At 41.0% G+C, this 24557-nt stretch overlaps 5 protein-coding genes across 5 annotated transcripts; 3 read left to right on the top strand and 2 right to left on the bottom strand. All coding sequences in view use genetic code 11, as the record gives it.

Moving 5' to 3' along the window:
• Positions 1–8: 8 nt before the first annotated feature.
• EGR_00295 (hypothetical protein) lies at positions 9–6550 on the top strand (the record flags this gene model as incomplete). The annotated part of the gene is made up of 6 exons (XM_024489544.1): positions 9–69; positions 1601–1699; positions 2740–2807; positions 3267–3399; positions 5494–5616; positions 6450–6550. 6 exons carry the CDS (start codon positions 9–11, stop codon positions 6548–6550), a joined length of 585 nt encoding a protein of 194 aa, XP_024356222.1.
• Positions 6551–10791: 4241 nt separating this feature from the next.
• Positions 10792–11719, bottom strand: EGR_00294 (E3 ubiquitin-protein ligase CCNB1IP1; the record flags this gene model as incomplete). The annotated part of the gene is made up of 3 exons (XM_024489543.1): positions 10792–11208; positions 11242–11487; positions 11525–11719. The coding sequence occupies 3 exons, from the start codon at positions 11717–11719 to the stop codon at positions 10792–10794; spliced, it is 858 nt and encodes a 285-aa protein (XP_024356221.1).
• Positions 11720–12732: 1013 nt separating this feature from the next.
• Positions 12733–15527, top strand: EGR_00293 (Ribulose-phosphate 3-epimerase; the record flags this gene model as incomplete). Its single annotated transcript, XM_024489542.1, has 6 exons — positions 12733–12781; positions 13374–13645; positions 14422–14529; positions 14650–14784; positions 14939–15025; positions 15429–15527. The coding sequence occupies 6 exons, from the start codon at positions 12733–12735 to the stop codon at positions 15525–15527; spliced, it is 750 nt and encodes a 249-aa protein (XP_024356220.1).
• An 847-nt stretch (positions 15528–16374) lies between these two features.
• Positions 16375–17494, bottom strand: EGR_00292 (hypothetical protein; the record flags this gene model as incomplete). Its single annotated transcript, XM_024489541.1, has 2 exons — positions 16375–16581; positions 17393–17494. The coding sequence occupies 2 exons, from the start codon at positions 17492–17494 to the stop codon at positions 16375–16377; spliced, it is 309 nt and encodes a 102-aa protein (XP_024356219.1).
• A 3854-nt stretch (positions 17495–21348) lies between these two features.
• On the top strand, positions 21349–24121 carry EGR_00291 (Poly(rC)-binding protein; the record flags this gene model as incomplete). The annotated part of the gene is made up of 6 exons (XM_024489540.1): positions 21349–21454; positions 21486–21662; positions 22389–22540; positions 22781–22896; positions 23112–23240; positions 23995–24121. The coding sequence occupies 6 exons, from the start codon at positions 21349–21351 to the stop codon at positions 24119–24121; spliced, it is 807 nt and encodes a 268-aa protein (XP_024356218.1).
• Between the last annotated feature and the right edge of the window lie 436 nt (positions 24122–24557).

Here is a 24557-nt window from a genome sequence, read left to right as displayed (position 1 = left end):
ATCGCACTATGTTCTCCATTCGAAATTACATTTTTCATTTGCAGTCTTTTAAAGTTGTTGTAAAACGAGGTTTTTTCTTAGCTAGCAGACAGGTCCCGATTGTATCGGATACCGGGCGACTGCTCCGCCAATGGCATACAGCTCGATACGGCGGGGGTCTAATCCGCGCTTCGGTTTTTGCGATCGGGAAGCCTAAATGAAGGTTCCTTTCGGCAAGAGGGAATTAACGAATCTGTCTAGCTAGCAACCCTGTTTCAAAGCTAAGCCAAGCAAGGAATTATGTGGCAAAAAAACTATCCCTTTTGAATAATAAGGTGGATTAGGCTCATTTATTGGTTGCTGGGCTAGACAGCATAATTTCAGTAATGCCCGAGGCGGATATTGACATGTCAGTTTTGGGGGCGATTGTTAAAAAATGAGACCAAAATAAAAGTTAATTCTTACATCATTATGATAACTTGCAGACAGTTTTTCAGCTTTGACGCATGCGAAGTGCTGAACTAGAAACCTGAAAAGGTGATTAATCAAGCAGTCACTTTCATCTTTTCAAATAACATCCTCTAAGAATAATTTGACATAACTTTATCAATTTGGATGAGGGATGGGTAATTCAGGAGAACGGTCTCGAACAAAAATACATGGTAAATATTAGCGGCGAAGGAAACGTTCAGCACTTGTGATAGACAGAATGAAAATCAACCCTTGCATGGGAAATTTAGTAAAATACGCTCTTCCCCTACTTTGTTAGTATAACGTTATAAATACTAAAGTACTGATCAAGTTAGTGAGGCTTTTCAAAGCAGTTTTATCGTCCCTAATACTTTTTAATAAAGAAAATGATTTACTGTAGTAGTAGCAGGATAAAGTAAAAAAATAGCATTAAATACTAACGTAGAACTTCCTCTTTAGTTACGAACGGTGACCCCGTCACCCTCACCATTCAAGCAGAATTTTAATTTACTATCAAAAAAGCAGTATTTCCACTTCGAATAACCTCGTTCCTAAATGCAGCACTGAGGGACTGATAAATTTATGGGGTTGTCCACTGCTAACAAAGCTTCACGATCATAATTCTCTTGAGATCAAGGGTGCACTTAACGTTGGAACAATACTGCTATCACACGCAGTGTTGCAGAGGGCTTCTGCGATTACCCGTACATCATCGAATTGTTAATAGATGGAATTAGCAACAAGCATGATGATTGTTGCTATGGTAGTATTGGGTTGATGCTCCTTATGGTTGTGGGCATAGTGCCTTGAATAAACAAACACTCACGCTGGGAGGTGAGGTATTGGGGCGTATGGACTAGGGTGGGGGTAGTTCGGTCAAAGAGGTGGGAGGGGAAGCGAAGGATGGAGGGGCGGATCAGGCTGCTAAAGGCCTAGCCACAGATATGAAACGGTATTGGCGACACCACACCTAAACACTTCATGCAGGTGTTCTGGGGCTATGCCACCACATCCTCTCCAATCAGAATTGAAGGCTTGGCAATGGGTAAGTGCACCGATTCTGTCGCCGTGTAACACACTGGATATTCCAAGTGACTCTGTAATAACCAACAAGCCAAATAGTTGGTTTTCAATTTATTAAATACATAAGTGACAAAGAACACATTTACCTACCTTAATCTCACCAAGTTCAGTTGGATTTGTAAACCAATCCTGATCCCAAATGCTTTTAATCGACCGGAATCGAAATGTATGTAGGCCTCTGAACAATCGGTACTACAAAGAGATCAAAGGGGACACACGATCTTGAAATTCTGACCAACAGTTATATTTGCCAGAACCGTAGTTTAAAGTTAAAAACAACTCGGCCTAAAAGTACTACAGATATCTATCCAAATGAGAGAAAACAAACAATTTCATGATCATTTTTCACCAGGTTTTTTGCAATGGTCACAATGCTCAAGTATCCATGCTAAATTTTATTATTCAAATTAATCTTATATTATTTTAGTGAATATTTCCTTGATAAATTGGTGGGATTTGCTAATGAGCTTCTTTCAACAATAAAGGAGACTACTGTACTGTGGTTGAGAATTGTAGCAAAACTCTGAAGTGGGTTGCAACGTAGCCAGTGTACTGTTATAAGATGACCTAAATTCAAAAGTAGGCATATGAATGTGGTACTAAATATAAACTTCAAAAGTGTTTTCAACAAACGATGACGCTACATTAAATACCGAAGTCTACTATTTGCTAATTTACCCGGCAAAAATGAATGAACTCGTCATTTTAAATGCTTCAAAAATAGCAAAACTTTGTCTATTTACCCACTTTGTTTAAAAAAAATTCTGTTGAATTGTTCCCAAAGTCTTTGTGGATTGTCCAATTAGTCAATCATACTTCTAAAACCGTTTCACTGGGAGACTTATTAGATTGTTTCCCTCACCTTTACTTCTCTTGGCAGTACTTTATTCCCCTTTAATTTAAATTAAAACAAAAATGCGAACAGAAGATTTAAACTAGAAAGGCTTAAATTTCAGAGAATTGTTTTAACCAGAGACCGATACAATTGAAAGGGAATTTCTTTGAACGCAAAATCACACCATCAAAACTGATTTGTTGGATTAGACAATAAGGTTTCATGAAAAACGGCAAGTTTCCTCTAGCAAAACTCTTTTAGTTCCAAATTCCCAGTTTTTTTCCTTCTCTCCGAATCAGAATAATATTTATGCAACGGGATTGCAAAAAAATTAACAACACGCACTGCTCCATTGAAATTTTTGTCTCCAGTTGCCGCTACTATATACACATTATCCATTATAATCCGTAAAAATTTTCACCTGGCATTATTCAACCATGTAAGCCCACAACCAATCAAGCGCCTTTAGTAGCCCCATGCATGCAATCAAGCGTACTCGCGTGATCGCATCGCGATTGGATAATTATCACGGTTGGACGCGTCGCCCACCTTTGCGGAGGTTAAAGGGGGCGTGGGACGAGGGTGGGGGCACACATTTTGCGCGCTTGAGTGGACCAATAGACTCGCACACTCACACACGCACACACCACACTGACCAGCCGACATTCAATTGGGGTGTTGGCATTGTCGTCTCCGTCTTCATCATACAGTCTTCTTGTCATCACTTCTCGCGACACTTCGCGCATCAGTGAACTTAACCAACTTACCACCACCCACTTTTAACCCTCTACGAATTCCTAATTTCATTTCACAAAAATTAATCTCCTCGAAATCGATCCTCGGGGCTGGAAGGAGACGATGTCTGGTAGGTCGACTGCTTGTTCTTTTGCTCTCAAAGACCCTACTCTACAAATTGGATTATTTACAAGTGTTCTTGGATGAGCTATCTCGGGTTGCAAGTGTTTATCATCATTTATTAAGTATTATTCACCAGCTGGTAACTTGTCGTTTGAATCCCATCAGTCGTCAACGTAATATAGCCTGTCAGTAAAGAATACAGTAGGATGTATTTTCATTAGTATAGCGGCATTGTCATTGTTATTGGTGACGTTAAGAACTTCGTTAAGTCGCCTTAAAGGGGATATTCTAACAACAAGCCCTAAATTATACCTACCGAATAACAAATAACCACTTTGGTTAAATTTGTTAATAATAAAGTAGAGGTGGGATAATAGCGAATGATTAAGTCACACGGTAGTGACTATCAAACGGTTTGGCGGTTCGACACTGTGACCTGCTGAAATAACAAATTTTGTTGATGCAGGTGAAACTCCTCTCATGTCATTTCTCCCCTCTCTTGATCTGTATCATATTCCGGAATGCGCGTTTGCGTTATCTGAGATACAGGTCTATTTTCCCACTTCTGGCTTGCTCGAATATTTCTTTTAATTGACTTCATCTTTTCTTAATTGCTAATGCCATGAGTACGTGAAGATCTTCGCCTTGCTTGTATCAAATTAGTTAGGATTTCGTGCCATTAGGTAAAGTTTATTAACAGTATTTAAAACGCTACAGGTATTATTCCTTGTTTTAGTTAACGTTTCGGTCAAAGATATTCTTATTTCAAGCAGATGGAGGATAATCCATACGCAGTGAAGGCAAAGCCACTATTTAAAAATTGGCATTCTGCCAGTTGATCCTTACCTTTTGCCTTAGCATTTGGTCAGCCTGTAGTTGCCTAGTCATACAACCCATTCGGGATCACCAGTGATTAAATTATTGTTCATAACTAGAGCTGGTGGGTTTTAAGAACTAATTTCTAATTAGCTGGCGTGTAAATCACTTAGAGACCCATATTTGAGAAAGATTACACAATACCACTTGGGTGCTTGATGAACCAGCTAATTCAAAGTTTGTTTTTTTTTGCGAAGACAGCAGATTAGTCACGAACGAAGTAGCCTCCTACAAGAGGCAAGTTTCCACTCGTCATTTGTTTACTATAATCGCTGAACATCAGGGCGACTTGTCTTATTTACAAGCCCACCTACAACTCTCTTTATTTTAAGCCAGGTTACTCGTGGTCAGTGCTCATTCCATTACCTTATTTTGGCGGACCTGGGAGTCGGATCTGACAAATTAGCCGTTTAAAAGCCATCACTATTGATGTTAGTCATTGGCAAAGTTAGCGGTCAACATCTTGATCAGCATATAGTCAAAAAGATGTTGAATTCACCAACCCAACGTACTTACACAATCACCTTCCTCTGAAATTAAGCGACAACCTAGTACGAGAATAGGGGGCTGCATTGTGTTCACTTTCATTATTAAATGAGAAGTGTTAGATATGGATGCTGTGACCTTTCCATTTGTCGGAAACGTGTAGGGCATTCGGGAGTGAATCAACTGGGAGGCGCCTTTGTGAATGGGCGGCCTCTGCCGGACGCAGTGCGAAGGAAGATAGTGGAGATGGCGCAGGCAGGTGCGCGGCCCTGCGACATCTCGCGCATGCTTCAGGTCTCCAATGGGTGCGTATCGAAGATCCTTTGCCGCTTCTATGAGACCGGCTCCATTCGGCCCAAGGCCATTGGAGGCAGTAAGCCACGTGTGGCCACCGACGCGGTAGTTGGCAAGATCGCCGAGCTGAAGCGAGAGTGCCCCTCCATCTTCGCGTGGGAGATTCGTGACAGACTCATCCGGTCCGGCGTCTGCGCGCACGACAACGTTCCCAGTGTGAGTGACGATTCCCATCAAAATATCACTTTCAGACAATTAGTGTAGTCCGATTAACTGTGCATGGAATACCATAATGATGAACCTGAATACCAATTTTACGTGTGACAAGAAAAGTATACGCGTGTTAAATACATGCTGCATAATGCATGATGACCTCACGTAATGACCAACCTCAATGAGCAAATGAGGTCACTTATTTTCACCGTTATAACGTTAACCTCCTTCAATAGTGATCCTCAATGGCAATAAGAGCAGGTGTTCTTTTAGCTAATATCTAAGTTTACATAAATTCGGCATCTCAAACTAATATTTGTGCGGTAGGTTTCGCAGTAAAATGCACTGCGAGGGTGTTCCTCTTTGGCCTTCAGTTTAGAGATTTGTCCAATGAATAGGTGGCTGGACCAAATCAGTGAAAATTCGAACTCACCTCACTTTATTGCAAATAACTGCCAATAAAGTGACTTTCCTGAGACAAGTAAAGTCAAGATTCACTATTTGGCACATTATCGCAACAGGTAATTGATTTCAAGTAAAGTTGTCGACTTTCATTATCGACACATTTAGTTTTATAGACGGCTGTTCTGTCAACCCGTCAAGTAATAAACGAGAAAAGGATTTGCATTTGCGTGTTAATATTGCTAGCTTAAACGTGCACGGACCTAGTGTAGACATCGCAGGAATTTCTACCTACTGCATTTTAATTGAGGCGTGTTCTCACTCCCCATAAGGAATGGGGAAAATGCGATGGATGGGGAGCACGAGGGGCATGGAGAGGGAAGGCGGAAGTAATCTAGGTGTAACACGTGTCAGGTTCACTCATTCGTGGCGTACCATGTTTGCTTTGCAAAAAAAGAAAGTGACATAAACACAAACTTCCGATGATCACCTCAAATCTGCAGCTCTTTTAAGTGCGGCAGAAAAAGATGCGCCAGTCTTAGTGCTAATTACCTTCATCCAGCAGTGGGGATAGGTGCTCTTGCGCGTGAATTCATGCGGAAAAAAGACAGCGTGCCACTCAAGTGACAAAGGAGCCAGTAGAGAAGAAACTACGCCAAGGAGATTTTATTTCCTGTTGGTCCTCTGGACTTTGCAGTGTTTTTCATTCGTCTGAGCAGATGTACCGTCCACCCCATGCTTACGGAAGTCCGTCTGCTTAATATTATTCCCGAAAAGCTTAGGTCCCCTGTATTTTGATAAAAATGGTTCTGACACCAGAGAAATTAAATGAATAGATAACTTCCGTATGATCGCTCTCTTATAGGACTACCATGCATGGCATAACACTTTTAAAACTCTCCAAGAAGAACTTGTACCCCTTTCGAGAGCTGCTTAATTTAAACTTCTTTAGGTAAAGCAAATAATTTATTAAATTTGATTAAGAGAAATTCCAGGGTAAGGTCGTTGTTGCTGATATTTACAGAATGCAATGTTGCATTTCTTACATCATAATTTTAATGAACCTGCATCAAAAAAGAGTGTGGTAAACCAACTGGGATTGATTCTATTTAGGAACTAAATATCATTTTGCTACATCTAGCCCACCCCCAAGCTTCAATAACAAGTACGCTGATCTACGCAGACCATTCGGCGGCTTGAAGTGAGAACGTTTCATTTCCCTCCTTCTAGGTGTCATCCATAAATCGAGTCTTGCGAGGTCTCTTCAGTGAGGCACAGCGACGATTACAGGAGGAGTCAGCACTGCCGCCTCCGGATCCGAGTCACCCCTATACCGTGCCACCTAACTTGCGACTGCCAGCAGATGAGACATTTAGTCACTTCGGGGCACTTTACGTCTCCTCCCCGGCAGCCCCATCCCCCTCCTCCACTGAACTCCAGGCGACGCCAACAACACCGGCAGCCCCGGCGATGTACAGTCGGCTTAACCAATTTCTGCATCCCACTACCGCCTGGCCGTCATGGTGCTCCTCCAGTAGTCTCACTGCCCTCGATAAACCCTCCTTCTACTACCACTCACATATCGGCGCCATTCGCACTGCTACTGATATCACTACTTACACTCACTCACCACCACCACCGCAGCCACATCTACTCCAAGTCTCTGCGGCGGTGTCAGTGTCGCTAGAGAAGGCGATCCCTTGTACTGCTTCCCACGAATGCCCTCCCGACACTGCATTGTGCCAAGGTGAGATCGTCCATTGTATGTACTACTGGATTACGGGTTTTTAAAGCTGTATAACCAAATCGCGAGTACTGAATGGATTATGCAGAGTAGAAGAAGTGATTTTCCATATAAAATAGGTGATTTGAGCCACTATCACCAAAGGTTGATGTGAAGTCTGCTCGAGCTAATACTCGCATTTGTGGTGGTGTAATTTCCACGTGATAAGTAGAATATGATTTTTCATTTGCAGTTTTCACATAAGTAATGCATTCAGTGTTAAATCGATTTGCTTAAAACAATTAATTTATGTATCATCTTACCTCAAAACGTTAACCAGACCTAAAAAATTTATGAAAGCCTTGTAGATGAAGTCATAAACGCTAAAGTAATATGAACGAACGTATTTGTAAGGCGCACTTGGGACGGGGGTTACTGGTACGACTCGAAGGCCATGCTGGCGAGCTGAAGTACAAACTGGGGAAGGGAGGGGGCTTAGGTCGGCGCACTTTTAAATAAAACATCAAAAATCACTGTGTTATGTGCATCACTACTATCTTAGTCCCTCGAAGTTGTATGTAGATTAGCTTTTCGTAAAACAATGATCTTCAAGATATTTCTGTCTGCGTCAACGATAATTTTTTAGTCATCATAGTGAGTATTTTTCAACTACGCTAGCATCGTATAGCAGTTCAAGTGTCTTTTTTATAAATCGTATAATTTTACACACTTTTAGACGACAAAATCCGAGCAGGAGCACAGCACTATCTATCAACAGTGTCAACATCGGAGACATCACCTTGTGTTGCCACCTTAGCACCTCCTGAGGTTTGGACCCCTACGGTCTCCTCTTTTGACACCTTGGATTGGGCAAGTCCGGCATCTGGCCAGAAGCGATCTGCAGCTGACAGCGTCGACAGTTTCAGCAGTGAGGCCGACTCTCCTGTGGCATCCGAAGGGGCTGAAAAGAAGCCCCAAGTGCGTTCTCGCACCGCATTTACGCAAAAGCAAGTTGCCATGCTGGAGCGAGGTGAGAGAACTTAGATGTAATCAACCCACAAATAGAAAATTTTGTTTAGTTGTTCGATGAATGGAAGGAGAGGGTGAGGGAAGGACTTAGTTCCCTTTCTTGGGTGCACGCGTATAGGTTCACGCTTCGGTGGCTCCCATCTCCATTCCCCCCAGTCCACCTCCTCCCCTTCTCTCTCTGTTACTCCTCTCACCTCCGGCCTTCCCTTGCGTCATGATTACTTTCCCCTCCCTTCGACCAGGCTACTAATCCGGGTTCCATCTATTCCCCTCGCCTACTCCACGCACACTCCCATTCGACCATCACCACACCAGCGGGTTCAAATACACACCGGCCGGGGTCATTGAATCTAGAATCAGGTGGTAAATTATAGTAGTCTAGTGACTCAACCTATCAAAAACGCGCATCATTAGATAATAGAGTAAAAAAGACAATGTCGTATCATTCGGATAAGCAGTTTAAATAAAAATTGTCAGATAATCCATACCAGTCTTGCGTAGCGACCTTGCACTTTAACAACTTAGCGCACAAGGGTTGATTTCAAAAAATATGGAGACCTATGACCAAATGAAGCCTTTCTAGGGTTTTAAAAGTCCAAACTTCCTTGCTAAAAACAGGCAGTAATGAGCAGCTACTACTCTCTATTGAAGAGTTCGAGCAAAGTCACTACCCAGAGTACTCCACGCGAGAGCGATTGTCGGGAGAGACAGGACTGCCGGAATCAAGGATCCAGGTGTGGTTTGCGAACCGACGTGCAAAGTACCGCAAGGGCTCACGGACGACGGTGGCGGCGGTCACGGGGCGGACAGCTACGCCGTCGCTGCTGCCGAGCAGCGTGGAGACTGCGCATCTGACGGCGCTGACATCAACGGATGTGCCTAAATTAGAGGCAAGTCACTACGAGGGAGACGGTTCGCGTCAGCCCAAGGGCTGGTGCTACCACCCCTATGAGGCCTGGCTGGATTACTCCAAGCACCCATGGCTCTACGACAGCACAGCTGCTGCCACCGCTACCGCCTTTTACAACTCCTCCGTAGGTTGGCTTGTCCTTGAGTGCTGGTAACTTAAAGTGTTACCTTATAGAGTTGAATTTATTTGTTGCAAATCACAAAATCATCCACGTTTTGAGAATATTTTTTAATGAGAATGCAACAAATGCATGTTATTTGCCCAACTGAATTTGGCAGTTTTTGAATTACTAAATTGACTGTCAAATGGAATGGAACTAGGATCAGTTGAAAGTCCTCCCACATTATAAAAAACTATCACTGAAAAATTCCACTTTTTTAAGGAATCTTTCGATACCTCGTAACCTTAGAAAACACAGGCTTTGGAAGACAGCTGTGTGAATATTGCGTAAATTTTGAAAGTGATCAGCACGATAAGGACTGCTCGAATACCTTAGATTAGGTGTATGATGTTGTCAAAAGCATGTAAGACCAAGTGCCAACTAAGTTGTATTTCTATTGACTCTATCAATCAAATGATATGGTGAAAATTTCTTGGCGTCCATGCTGGTCGTCAAATCGCCAGTGCTAAGCATATCCCAATCATTTACAGGCTAAGGGCCCTAAGAATCTGGTGTCATCCTTTCATCCCACCGATGGCGAGATGGGCCAAATTCAAGTGCCATCACAACGGCTGCCTCCAAATGAGCGACCGCCTCTGAGTGGCAGTACTAGCACGGAGAGCGAATGTCTCGGAAGCGGTGGTGAGGTAACTGATTGCTCGGCTCCATTCACCATGCTGGCACACACCGACTCTACCGTCTACTTCCAGGATCCCCAATCGATAATAACCTCAACCTACGCTTCCACCTACCTAAAAAATCCAATTTGCAGTCTTCCACAACACCCTCTGGTGTAATGAACTCTCCGCTTCACTATCCAATCACACTTACATGTACCAATAGAATAAATTTTCGAGCAATCCTACGACCACACATACTTCATTTGCCCATTGCAATTAGATAAATCACTCAACTCCACACAAACTAGTGCACCGGGAAAATACTTCATACCACACCACTCTTAATCATTCATGTTTATTGCAAAGACAAAAACACGAAAGAGCAAGGAAGAAAAACAAAGTAGGTCCAACTACGGTATTTTAACCTCCGTCATGATTAATGCGACACGTCCCGCACTCCATTGAGCACAAGGAAGTCACTTCAGTAACTTCAACTCCCCAATTTCGCAATGCAGCCAACATCGCCAAACATGAGCATCGAGGAGGACCTCGAAACCCCGAAAGAAATTATCAGATTACGTGCAATGACCTTTACCCTACAAAGTTCCAACAAGCGCGGGACGGGGCGTTATTGAAACAAGCCATAAAAACAGAAAACTCAGAAAAGAGCCTTTATTGATTTAAAACAAGATAACAGATAAGCGGTCCAGTTCAATCGGATTTTATCGAGAAATTTATTAAAAACATGAAAGCACCGCCGAGTCTCATCGACTAAGGGGTCCTGTGAAACTCGCCAAAATATTTTTGCGGTTTTGCCAACAATCGCCGCCTAAGAGATGGTCACGAACGTTCTCAATTACCGAAAGGGAATTGAAAGGCTTTGGATGGGTTACCCTTTTCAGCGTCTGGGTTTATTGAGTTGACAGGTACAAAACGAAATGGGGAGCCACGGTCCGGTATGAATGATTGATCGAATAATTGTCCATCTTGATGCAACCGCATGGCACTTCTCAGTGGACTGTAGTCAGAGAGCGAATCTGGAGATGCACGAATTTCTCGGTGGGTTCTCTTTAAGTCTGGCTTCCAAGAGTTTTTGACTACGTTATTTGGATTAGCGAAAGATCTGTTCAAAGGTTGAGCCTCGCTTGAGCTGGAATTATTAATATTCCGAGCTGATATTCTTAATTTTTGACACTCGCGCTCCAGATGAGACAATTTTTGGTCGGAGGCAATGAGCTTGGACCGGAGTTCCTCACATTCTTGTGTCAACTAAACACACACATAAACATCAAATAAGCATACGGCCTTTTTCATGTGTTCATACACTGAGTTTTCCTCCTTCATTTTCAGCATAAGAGATTTAAGCTCTTTTTCAATCGACCTTGTTTTTTCTATAGACTTTGCCGCAACGTATTCTAAGAATTGGGATCTGAGCGATTGCTGTAACTCGTAAAAGGTGATCGCCCTTCTTGTAATATCCAATATGATTTCTGGAGATTGTCCAGCAAGAATGAGTGACTTAAAACGATCAGAGGGTTGTAAATCAACCTATTTAGCAGCGTGAATAAAAATCAAACAAATTTACCTCAATAAAATCATTTGCATTCCTGTCAAGAGGAGAATTACACGCAGGGCAGTTAGTCCGATGTTGGCCAGTTTCTAAGCCAGGTCCATGGGAAAGGCAAAATATATGTTGACAAATCGTAACGATAGCTGTTTCGACTAGTGGTTGCCTGCACTTTCGATAATTGCAAGCCAACTCTATCTCACGCGATATCATAAGACCGCTTTTTAATTTAGCGCACAAATTTCATGAAATGCGGCAAGCCAGGCTGGAATAAACAACTAAACTGTTGTTTTCTTTCATCTAAAAAAGCAAAGTGACGTAGAAAAACCACATACTACGTAAAAAACTCCAAAAATTATTGCCGGAAATGCATGAAAGTGGCAAAAAACCCCAAATGATCAAAATGCTGTTAGTTTAGATGAAATTTGTGTTACTAAATAAAAAGTGAATAAGTTTGCACTTTTGTATTTGGTATAAAGTTAAATTTGAGACTGGAGTTTTTCAGGAGGGCGTGTACAATTTTAAATACAAGTCAACTTAATACAAAATATCAAGGCAAATCTATTAGTTCTGCTTGCATTGTCTTTAGACTCTACAGGAGGCGAAGAAACGCGGTCCTGGAGCAGAATATGCATATTTGATCTACAGAAGGAGTTAAGGCTACTGGCATGGCCCAAGGGCCTGCCCACCTGGCAAAGGTGTAATGGCTAAAATACAAAGTATCCCTTTACTATTCCAAAGAGCTTTGCAAGTTTTTTAATGTGAAACAGTGCGTATTAGTTTTATGGGCTCTTATTTACGCACCAGTTTAAAAGTGAAATCTTGGTCCATGTATGGAATAGGTAGTATTTTCCTAAACTGCTATAAAACATATTTTAAAAATGGCCACTTTTCAAAAACCCTTGTCAATACCCTTAGAAGTCTGACTGGAGCAAAACCACTAAGCAATAATCGAAGTGTTGACTAATATATTCAGCCCAAAAATAAGTTGTGTAGGTCTTTTAAGGTATTACGCGCCCTAACAATAGAAATCCTTGCACAATTCAAAGTGGACACGAACAATTAAAGATAGGAGTTATTGCAAAATGACCTTGTACCCACTTAAAAGTAAAAAAAACAAGGATATAGAAAAGGGTTGCTCTACGTTTTTTAAAAACGTCTAGAAACTTTGTTGAACCATTGGTGTTAAAGCCTTACATTTTATGCTTATTTTGTCATTTGTGGAGATGGTTCACTCCTTACACCCCGATTTACTGGATTTGCTTTTTAAGGTCAGTGTGTTATGCTTGTTGTCTCTATTCTTTCGTCATGGCAGGTTGGTGGATATAGTCTTTTTTGACTGTGATGCGATTTCCTTAGACCGAAATGATCTTAAATTCCCACGTTCTTGGTTCGGATCGCATGCCAATATTCGTATTCTCGATAATTGCACATCGACCCAATTTAATCTATCGAACCTACTTAAAACAGCCTATCAATTAAGCTAGATTTGTGCTTCTGTTTTGCGTCTTTTCAATACTCTACTTAGTGTAGACGTTTGATCTTGCGATCCTTTATGGCGTTAGGGGAGAACTGCTGGTCCATTTTCGTTTGAATCTTGTTACTAATGTCCATACTCTGGGATCTCAAATCTAGGCATCACTTTGTCGGTAGTCAAAACATGTGCCATCTTGTTTCGTAACTTCTTCACTCAGCATTTGGTCCGTGCCATCAAAGTACACCTTTTTTAGGTTTTGAGAAATGGGGGTTCGTACTAACATGGATTGGAATTTGATACTGCAAATTAAACCACTTGACGCATTTGAGAAACCAATCTTAGTGGGGGTGAAGTCTTTTTTAAGGTTCGGCGCTCATTATTTTCCCTCAGGAGGCTGTGAAAATCATGGTCACGGTGCCCATGTACCGTGCTCAAATCAAGTTTGGATAGGACCGTCAGTGCTAAACGGTGACCTCTCTTCTTTGGCGGACTTGTCTGTGAAGCTAATCGATTCAGGTGCGGACTACCTTCATTTGGACGTTATGGATGGACATTTCGTACCGAACATCACCTTTGGACACCCAGTTGTGTCGTGTTTAAGACCCAAACTACCGTCTGAAACCTTCTTGGACCTACACATGATGGTTTCAGAACCTGAAAAGGTTCGTGCTTCCTTCAACTTGTTGTTCATTCACCAAATTTAACATAGGAATGATCACTTTTCGAGGTAGTCTATTTTTTGTCGGTGTTTGGAGTAATTTAAGTGGAATAAAACTATGATCACATCTATTTGTTCAAAATGTGGGAGTGAGGAATTGCTTTAACATTTTCTACAAATTTGATCTGTGAGCTTGTCATCTGTGCGAAGGTTACGCACGAACCAGTTGTCATTTACCCCAAGTATTATTTTCTATGCTGTACTCTATTATCCCTACTGTTCTCTCTCCTCCAAATTTACGTTCTCTTCATACATTTACAGCCTAGCTTTCGCCTATTAGTTATAGCCAATATGTTGGAAATTTTTAATGAGCTAAATTTCCATAATATACCTTATGGTAATAATAAGTAGTGAGCAATGCTTTGTGGTCTAAAAAGTCAAGGCAATTAAAAAAGTTTTTGGGAACCTGTTTTCTTCAGACTTAAGTTGTTCCGTGTCAGAAATGCCAAAATTTTGTTAACTTTGTTCCAGCATATTTTCGCACAACCTTTATTTTGTATTTTTCATCGGATGTGGATTTTGGGGGTCTGATCTTGTCCTCAACTAACTGTTCTGATGATTTCAAAATGTGCTGTGCTGAAAAGGTGCACTATCGTAAAATCTCTACATAATTGTAGTTTCCTTCTTGTGGAGTGCCCTGTCTGCACTAATTTAAAAGTCCTAATTAGTCCATCTACTTTTTTTGAGTTCATAACATCCGGATTCTTGGTCTAAGAGTAGTGGATCGAGGGAATGCGTCAAGCTGGAGCCACTCAATATACCTTTCACCTCGAGGCCACTGATGACGTTAAGCAGTGCATTCGAAAGATTCGGGAGGCTGACATGAAGGTGGGTTCGTATTTCCGACTCATCGAATTGTTGAAATGCAAAAATGTGATAAGATTGCTTCATTCTCCTATCGTAACGTTCGTATTCTTAATATCGCCTTTCATTCTGAGCCTGTTCTAGGTGGGTCTGGGAATCAAGCCAAAAACAGTTGTAGAGGAAGTCTTCCCGTATGTTGATCTTGTGGATATGATACTTGTGATGACTGTTGAACCTGGTTTTGGTGGTCAGGCTTTTATGGCGGATATGATGTCCAAGGTATTGATCCCTACTGTTTAATTGCAGTTAACTTCTAAATCTGTTCAAAAAGGCACTACTTTAAATTTCCATGCTTTTTATACCTGTTATTCGATGTTTTTAAGCCGGTTTGAAAATATTATTGTGTGCCGGCTCTTAATAAGCCCTCTTGTAGGTGAAGGCGCTTCGAGAGAAGTACCAAGACCTAAATATTGAAGTTGACGGTGGAGTTGGCCCAAAGACGATTCGCGAATGCATTAAGGTATGTGAAGTTATTTTGTGTATGGATTTCACAAACCACTGCCATACTATTAATGCACATATTTGGTCGTATTTTTATCGGACCGCTATTATCTCCTGACTGTTTGTATGTTTGTGTGCCTGGAGGATACTGGCAGGAATCGTGTCATCTACATTCCATCTATCGTCTTTAAGTGTAGCCTATTTAGTTTTGTAATTACTTTTAAATCCAGACACAACGCTTGCAACTTTTTATATGTGTTAACCTCATTAATGTTCGTTAGATATGCGCAACTTCTTTGGACCAGAATTTCGTTGCGTTTTCCTTGTTTTCGTATTAACGCTATCGTTCTCCAGCATTGAACTGCTTTTGAAGGTATTTATTACTTCCGATTAATAAGTAGGTCGTTTGTGGACTTTTTTAGAATGGTGCTAACATGATCGTCTCAGGCAGCGCAGTAACGAGTGCTGATGATCCGGCTGCTGTCATACGAAGCATGCGATCCACCGTCGTAGAATTGTGAATTTACAAACATGATTATGCTTTTAAACTTGGCGAAGTTATCGGTTGCCAGATTACAAATGGTTTCCTAACATGTAGATATAAGGCATTATAAATTTAACCTTCTTGGTTCATTTGATATGACTGCCCTATGAGGCTGTGATTTCGATACTTCCGTAGACGTTTGTCTTTTGTAAGAAATAAACGCTCATTGTTTTGATCATGACTGGACTAATAATAGGCTGTTGGGTATCTGCCTTAAAATCTGAATATTTTCGAAACATCCTAAGGCTAACCGCTTCCACCATAGATAATTAGGTGATTTATTTCACGAAGAATCGAAATGGCAATCTTCCATAGGCCAATGAACCTCAGTAAGTGAAGCTCCTTTTGGTTTTTACCAGTTGATTGCTTCAATCTTGTCTCTTCAGTATTATGTGATTATCTTCTTGGGGCGAAGCAGCTTCTAGGCTCTTGATTGACTTTATTTAAGTTGTTGCCGGCTACATGAGCGCGTCTTCTGCACATTGTCCGGGCGTGTTTTTTTTTCAAGGCAGGTAAAATGGATTTCGTTTTCAAAAATGCAGCATGGCATAAATCTTAAAAAAACCGGAGTGATATGTGTGGGCGTACGCTTCTTGCTTACAGGTTTGACATGACCATTACATTGGTGTGAATGTGGTTTCCTGAATTAAGGTGTAATTTTGGAAATATGCGTAGTCGAAAGTGCTGTAGTGGCAGGGACCGAAGTGATCGTAAAAATCGCAAACTCTACTTGTGACTCGGGTCAATGTGTTAATCATGTGTTGGGAGACATTTGTTTGCTATCAAACGAACATTTTTCATGACCTAGTCTCTCAGGGATGTATTCATCGCCACAGTTTTGCTGCTCCTTTCTTCACCGTCATTAATCCCATTTTTTTCATCGGTTCTGCTTTCTCAAGGGTCCTAGCAGATGGATACTTCTTGTTTACAGAACTGTAGTATCTTTTTTTGACAACAAGTTTGGAAAGAATTTCAACCTCAGCTTCAAAATTCCAAATTTTCGTTAACAATTTCGGAGCAAGGTCATGTGGCTGAAATAGGCATCACACAGCTGAAAATGTTTGCATATGGGCTGTGGCTTGTAACTTTGTATATTCACAAATGAACGCTTGTATGTGCCTAACACGCGAAAACAGGTACCCGACCATCAGTGTATTGCAGTACGAGTGTTGTGAGGGTGTCCAGACAATTCCATTCTAAGCGTTCAAGGCGTCCAAATGTGCTAAATTTCCCCTGCGTCTGTAAAAGGACCACTCAACTTTATGCATTTTACTTACAGTATGGGTTAGGTTAATATTCTTAGGCTAGCAAATGCAGTGACCAACGATCTTCTTCCAAGTCATTAAGGTAATGGGCATTGCGCAACTATGTCAAATTGGCATTGGCCACCAATACTCAGGCGATTGAAATAAGTTTACTAATAATATAAGGTGAAGACAATTCAAACATTCTGAGAGTAAGTTAACGGAAATGAGTGTCGAGGTAAATGAAATACTGAAGCAGGCAATGGTTTTTCTACCGATAGTTTGGTTTGAAGCCGTCATGGATGTGCGCAGAACACTGAGGAATGCTCGTTTAAATGGTAACTCATTTCCGAAGTCGGGCATCTTTCCACCTCAAGGTTCATTTTACAAATTGTATGAATTAGGAAGGAAAAGCACTGTTGGTACGCATTTTTTAATAAAAGTTACTTCATTTTATGGCTTCGAAGAGCTAATACGCATTTGTGTTGAGGGTCACATTTTTAAGATTCGATAGGGAGAAGCTATTGCAATCATAACGCCCATGCCCGGATCTGCTTGTACGTTAAAGTACACCCCATTACAGCCTTAAATGTCATACCTGCAGTCGGATAGGACTTTTCTCCGCGTTAAGCTCGCGTCCACGAATCACAGCTTTGAGAAACCTCCAAAGCCAATCCATGCTTTGGGATTTTCTCTTCATTTCTTGTTTTTCCCCAAATAAAACTCAAAAGCACTTCAACACTGAATGAAGGGAAAAGTGGTTAATATAAAGAGTGGAGTATATTTTGAATTTCGAATAGTAATTTCTCTTTTATTACTGGCATTTTGGTTAGCTCCTTCCAATACTCAATGAACACTTGGTCAAATCTCTCAAGCCCATAGTTTTGCATTATGGAAGCGTCATAAAAAGCAACATATTTTATAAAGTTGATAGAATCGCATGCTCCCTTAAATATCGCTGACCTGTGATGAGGTATCTGCTGCCAGACAAGAACCCAGTAACTTTTGACGTTCTTGACTTCCAGTGAATGAATTCAAACTTCACCTAGTATTAAGCATCGGCCTCTAAGTTGATGTCGCTCCTAAACTCTCTTATAAGTAAACCAAAACTTGGTATGAACTCGACTGATGTTGCGATACAGACACGTATCACTTTACTACTAGGGGGTAGCTGGTCATATCCTTTTTTATGCGCAAAAACAAGGCCTCAGTTCAACGCGAATACTGTGGAATGAATACGGAAAGTACTTGAAACCGATGCAGAAATTTTTCATTTGTAAGATTACATCACCTTGCCTAAAGTGTTGAAGGGTTTTTGGAAATAAATGGGTGCATGTTTACAAAAAATGGGCCTCGTCTGTCGAAAAAATAACTTGTACGTTTATTTTTTTTCTCCTGACAGTGCAGCAAAATGGAGGTGGTAAATTGAACGCCGTGCCGCACTTTGCAGATAACCGGGTGTATCCCGACCATTAGTAGACAAGACTTGGAAATGTTTAAAGTATGGAATCTCGGTTGAGGCAGCTAATGAGTTCCTCGCATCATAAAAAGCAGGAAATGTTTTCTTCCTCTTGGCTTAAAGTGGGATCTAAAAAACCCATTTTCTTTCACACAAAATGCAAGTCCCTTTTAGAATTTGAACATTTGGTTTATTGGTAACAGGGTTGAAAAGGTACATTTTAACTTCTTACGGGAATTTATTTTTAGCATTAAAAGGAAATATCACGGTTCTAGGTGCTGTAGTTACTACACGTTAAAACTGAAATTTTTTGCCTAAGCAACAGACGCCTTCTAGATACTAATCTCTAAGGGATTAAACTAAATTATTCGGGAATTTCGTTCCCGTAGGATGTAACCTTTGCACAAACCCAAGCTAAAACATGGCTTTTTTGAGAGGTGTTCAGCCTTATTGCAAATGCTCCTTCGTGATTCTTCAGGTGTCTGCATTTGTTTGGTTTAAAAGTACTCAAACAATTGATATTTCTTCACAAGAAACAAGATGTATCTGCTACGTGAGTTCGTTTTACACGAATTGCTGTCGCAAGGTGTGACTCGAATGCTTCAAGTAGCAGTGTGGATTGCTAGCCCCCGTTCCAGCAGAAGACAGGAGAGTTGAGACGCTTTGATATGATTATAACAAGTCCGAAGTATCAGCCAATTTTACTGCAGGAATGGACTTTCAGCGGGAAAATAAAGTGAGCTTCCTTATTACCTCTCTTTTTTGGAAGAAAAGTGAGCTGTCAACGATGAGAAGGTTATGCCTGTGCATGGTAGTCTATCAATTATCTACTTATTTTTGCATTCGTGACTTATTCACTGCGGGTAAAATAAGGCAATAGTGGAAATCTAAAGCATTAGCTATTTTTCATCACATTTAACTACTCCTAGATTGATAATATATTGTCTCAAAAAATACACAAGTTAGCATAAGCTGCATATTTTAAGCAGTCGGTAAACAAACGGCAGATGATTCAACGCAGTCGCAGCCCTAGGGGTGCGGTGCTTTTATTCAGACGCGGAAAACACGCCGTTTCGCGATTTTTTAATGAAGTTGTAAACGTTATATGGCAGCTTTTAAAAAGGAAAAGGAAGAGAGCAATCAAATCGACTTTATCATAGCCATAGAATTTTCCAAACACAGAGTTTTTGACACAAGGTCGTGCCCTGAAAATGAATAAAAACTACGCTAATACTAAAGCGTAGTGCATTTACGGACCAATTGCAGTAGGTATTTAGTATTTTGTAGCACAGACACGACCCCTCGTACGAATACGTGGTTCAGTCGGCGAAATTCAAGTATGTTCTGAAAATTGTATAGCGCGGTGCTTCAAATGATTATAATGTCCGCGAAAAAAAGAGGAATGCAGACGCTTGGAGTGTGGGTTAGCAGATAATCTGAGGCATGACCTCTTGGCCAGGACATCAAAGAATGTGATTAAGCTATCGCAATTATCCATTTGCAAATGCCCGTCTGATGGAAGTGAGCGCAGCTTCGCATGCCCCGCTGCCCCCTCCCGCGTCCGTGCTCTCTTCCCCAGCTTTTAAGCAGTCCCAGCTCAGGATCGCTACCGGAGTCTCAGTTGCAGTCAAACCGGAAGTCACTTTTTAATCAGCGTACCAATCAACAGTGGCTCCGTTTCCTCCAATTCTAACTTCCCTTTTTTCCATTCTTTTGTCCAAAACTGACAAGCTTACTTGGATTGGGGCTAGTTATGCTTCCTCGTTCTGCACAAATTTTCACAAAACAATTTTATTTGAAGCTCATAGCCTCCTTTTTTGGGGACGATGTCTGTAAAATTGGCTCTACTTTCCCTTACTACTCTTACTATTTTCTTATTCAATAAGCACCACTGTAATTACGATCTTTCCATTTGTTTATTTATTTGCAATGATCTGAAAATTGACGAATTGACAAGTTAGAAAAGTAATAAGGAATAGAATTGAGATAAAAGCGTTCTCCCAACGAAATGAAAATATATAACTCGCATGATTGGCTAAAATTGTTTAAATCATACCTCATTAATCTCTTGATTAAATACCTTCTTTTTCTGCCACATGCATATATGTCAATCTACCTATGAAGTCAAGGGGAAATTTGTACAACCCCAGAGCGTTTAATTGGCAAGAGCACTACAACATGTCATATTGTTCAGCGTTTTGGGTGGAGAGTGGCTACACATCCATGAGGCGTTGGTGTGATCTAGTGATACAGACTAGTGTTATGTTGGTGTTGGTGCCAGAATAATTAGCCATTAAATGGGCAGACATAGCAGCGACCTTTCCAAAGTGTGCAAGTAAATTGCTGCCCTGCCATTTGTATTTCGCTTTATCATTTCTAAAAACTCTCTATGTAGCAAGGGAAGTCAACCTCACATCCTCATTGATAGCAACAATCTTCAAAAAGTTACGGCTACGTGCAAACTAATCTACTTGCTACATATTTCGCATTTAAGAAACCCACTTCGTGGACTTTAGTTTCCTCTGCGTGATTGCCAGGCGAATATTTCCATCTTTTGCTCAAATTATGCTTGCTTGCCGGTACTCATTACTGCAACATAACTCGGTCAAATGGGATGTTCATACTTAGAACAACGCGGGGCTGAGATCCCATCAAGCACCAACTGATACCATTCAGTGACTAGTGGTTCAGGGCACGTAAATGCAGCCTATTCACTTAAAATGCTTCAATGAGGATTAATCGAACTGTAAAACGTGCAAGAGCTATTGAAGGACTTTAGTGGCTCCTTTAATGTAATCTTCCACAGAGATAGTTCTAAATAGAGAACTTTCTGTTTTAAGTTAAATTTAGTGGTTAATAAATCTTAGTTCGCACCTCCTGCTGCAATCCAGCATAGAACTTGAAGCTGTAAACTTGAACTGACATGATCGCACCAAATTAACATGTCAGTACTACTACTGCTAAAGTTTTCAGCCGTACTACGTAACTGTAAAACAATCACAGAATTGCAGATATATATGGCAAAGAAGAACATTTAAGTAAGTACTCACCAGTACTCTTGTTTCGTGTGCTTTAAACCGCATTTGGAAATAGTAATGATCACAACTACGATGAACGACAGTGAAGTTACTTTACAGACTCAACGTTTAGCTGGTTTTAAGGCTACCGCCAAAAAAATGGAGGAAATACCCTCCCTCCCGCGTTGAAAGTACTGCCACTTTGTCCGTGCAAGGCATATCTAGTCGTTCTGGAGGAGTGGTGCTCACCGAGCCGCGCAATCGATTAGGTGAGCGGCACTCCCACCACCGGCAACACTATTCGTCGGGGCGGGGCTGGCGAGGAGAGCTCGCGGGGACGGGCAATCGGTGCTCACTTTTGCGTCTGATGCAGGGTTTTCGTACACCCTTTGGTAGGCACTGTACCTTCTGCTATATTTCAATGCACTTCAATTATGCTTTTACTCGGTTATAAACGTCCTAAGTCCTGATCTGCCATATATATAAATGACCACTCGTTTACTCGCACCTGCATCTTTAAGATAAGAGTTTATTTGAAGTTTTACAGATGTTTTGCTGCCTTTACGCACCTATTGGGGTAGTCGCTTAGGTGTTTTATGCATGACCATCAATTCCTCTCCATTGTCTTACTCTTGATACTGGCTTTCCCACATATGCAACTGTTCGAACAGTGGCGAATGAAAACACTCTTAACTGATCTCTCGATTTGACAGAAAGTTTATTCCTGGTGTACTCCTATCAATCTCTTGGTTGACAATTTCTCACAGAGCGAATGGCTGAAAGTGTAAATCAGTTGAAGCTTTTCCTAGAAACATTTGTATTGCACTAAATGTTAAGTGAGTATTTTCCATGGTTGTGCTGTCTTACATTGCAGATCCCGAAAGAGATGGAAAACTAGATGCGCTAGCTATTGTCCTGAAATGTACTTTAAAATGGTGTGGTTTGTTTGTCGCATTATATCAGCTCATTTGTCTTGTTGGTTTTCCGTCACTTTCCGATCTTTTGTACAGTGACTTATTCATAAGTTTGGTTTAGGGGGAATTTGCAATTAAGGCATTCATTGAATAGCGTAGGGATACGAAACGCGCGTCCTAATGTTTTTACTAAAATCCATTTAGATTGCGACATGATTTCTCCCGCAGAATTTGGATGTAGGTTCCCTCAAAATCAATCCTCATGCATGGAGGTGACGAAATCTCTACTGCTCCGGGACGAGCTTGTCGGGTGTATAATTGGACGAGGAGGCTCGAAAATTAATATGATTCGTCAAGTAGGCTTCATAAACTTTTTCGGTAAAACCTTTTAAATCTACTCTGGCACCTTTCTTCACTTTCATAGAAATAGAAACTGGGTGACCAAAATTACTACTTTAAGGGTTATCTAGTTTTCAAGACAAATAATTCATTGCCTACATTTACAGCATGAAGCGACACTGTCTTTGTGTTTGTATACCTTGCCAACATTTGACTGCCATTGGTATTAGATATGTTGTCAACATTATTTTTACTAGGCATCTAAGGCATTCATCAAAATCGCTGATGCTGAGGAGGGCAATACGTTTCGCCGCATAACGATTAAGGGAACTCCAAATTCGGTCCAAATGGCCATATTTTACATAAACTACACGTGAGTTTGTCATGGTAATATCATTTACCTTCACAGCATGTCTCCTCAGTGTCGCCAGTGTGCGGTATTTGCAGTTGTTTTCACTTGCCAGAGTGGTGTGTGTTATTAATAAGTTCATCTTATTTTATGGTTCTGAATCTATGCAGCATTGGGAAGTATTAACTAGCAAAATATAGATTAGATTACTTCCGGTGGCATTGTTGATTCTCTGGTAGGAGGGGATTACTCATTAAGGAATGGCAACTCTCCTTCTGTAGTGTGAACCTCCACCAGCAGATTGTGCAGATGAATCTTGCCATTGACATGGCGACAAAAACTCGTTCCCGAAGTGGTGAATATCCGCAGTGAGTGAAGTGAATCGACCGTCCATTCAAATTCCACTACGTTGATATTTCCAACCTTATTTGTAAACATATAATGTGCTCTGCTGTTATACTTTCCTGACAGTACTCCGCATTTGAGTCTTTCCTCACTTCATACGTATTGAATAATGCGTTACTTCCGTTATCCTCTTTAAAGACAATGTATTACTGATGTTGATGCGATATATATACTCAAATGAAAAGTATCAAGTATCTCAGTTTGGTTTGATTCGGCTTAAGTGAAAGATTTGAAGTCGAACCATTTGGTTGGTAAGAATTTTAATTGCCTTGTAGAGAAGTTTACACCTTATTTTTTTCTTTGATCCCGCCATGAAACGCAGCGGAGTCAATGTGAGATTTCACAAATTAGATAAGTGATAAAACCAGATCCACGATGAGAGTTCTCATCCCTCGTGGTGAAGCTAGTCTAACTTACAAAGCAATATACCTTGGTGGAATCGCGTTGCGACATATTCATTTGCAAAAGATAAAAATTGGAATTCTAGGGTCAGGTTGTTAGAGCAAAGATGGGCGAGGAGGGGGCGAACATTCGTTTGTGTGTCATGTGAACGACGCCAATTGTTGCATTTCTGTTGGAGGTAGGGCCGACAAAATATTTAATAAAGTATCCTTTCACAATTAAGCATCATTTTATTAACCCACTGTGCAGTGAATTTATAAAGCATGAATGTTTAACGTTTGATACGGGCGTTCAACGCATACATCCTTTGAATAGTCTCTTGGGCTATCCCTGCACCGTCATTCGACATGGATCTCGAAATTTTGTTACAACACGTTTGAATTATGGCCCGGATAGTAACAAATTCAGTTGCTACCTCAAAGGCCTGATTACACTCTGCTGAACGGGACAGTGCAGGCTTAATCACCCATTATGGCCAGTTTGTAACGCGAAGAGAGGAATGATTTTCCACTGATTTGTTTGAATACACGACCGCCTGGAGGTGGAGCAAACGAGCACGTTAAAAAGCTAAATTAAGAGCATGTAACTTGTCTACGCGCTTCAGTTCGCTTGACCAATTCCCATTTCATTAAGCCTTTTGGCAACGGCTTTTGGAAGTGTCTCGGGTGTCTCATTCTAACAGTGGAATGCTAAACATAAATCATAATATTGGAGTCGCAGTCTAAATTTGATTATTCTGTTATTAACTATTTGTTAAGCATTGGTTGTGGTTTGCTTTTTCACTCACACCCTAGCCAAAGGCTCAGGCAGATGATAACACGATACCGCTGGTTTACTGGAAGATAATGTATTTCTTTACCAAAAGCTCTCAAAATACA

Source organism: Echinococcus granulosus, assembly GCF_000524195.1.
Source record: "Echinococcus granulosus chromosome Unknown EG_S00001, whole genome shotgun sequence".
In the NCBI taxonomy this organism is placed as follows: Eukaryota; Metazoa; Platyhelminthes; class Cestoda; order Cyclophyllidea; family Taeniidae; genus Echinococcus; species Echinococcus granulosus.
The sequence above is the reverse complement of the archived record's forward strand: the minus strand, read 5'-3'. Positions and strand labels throughout refer to the sequence as shown.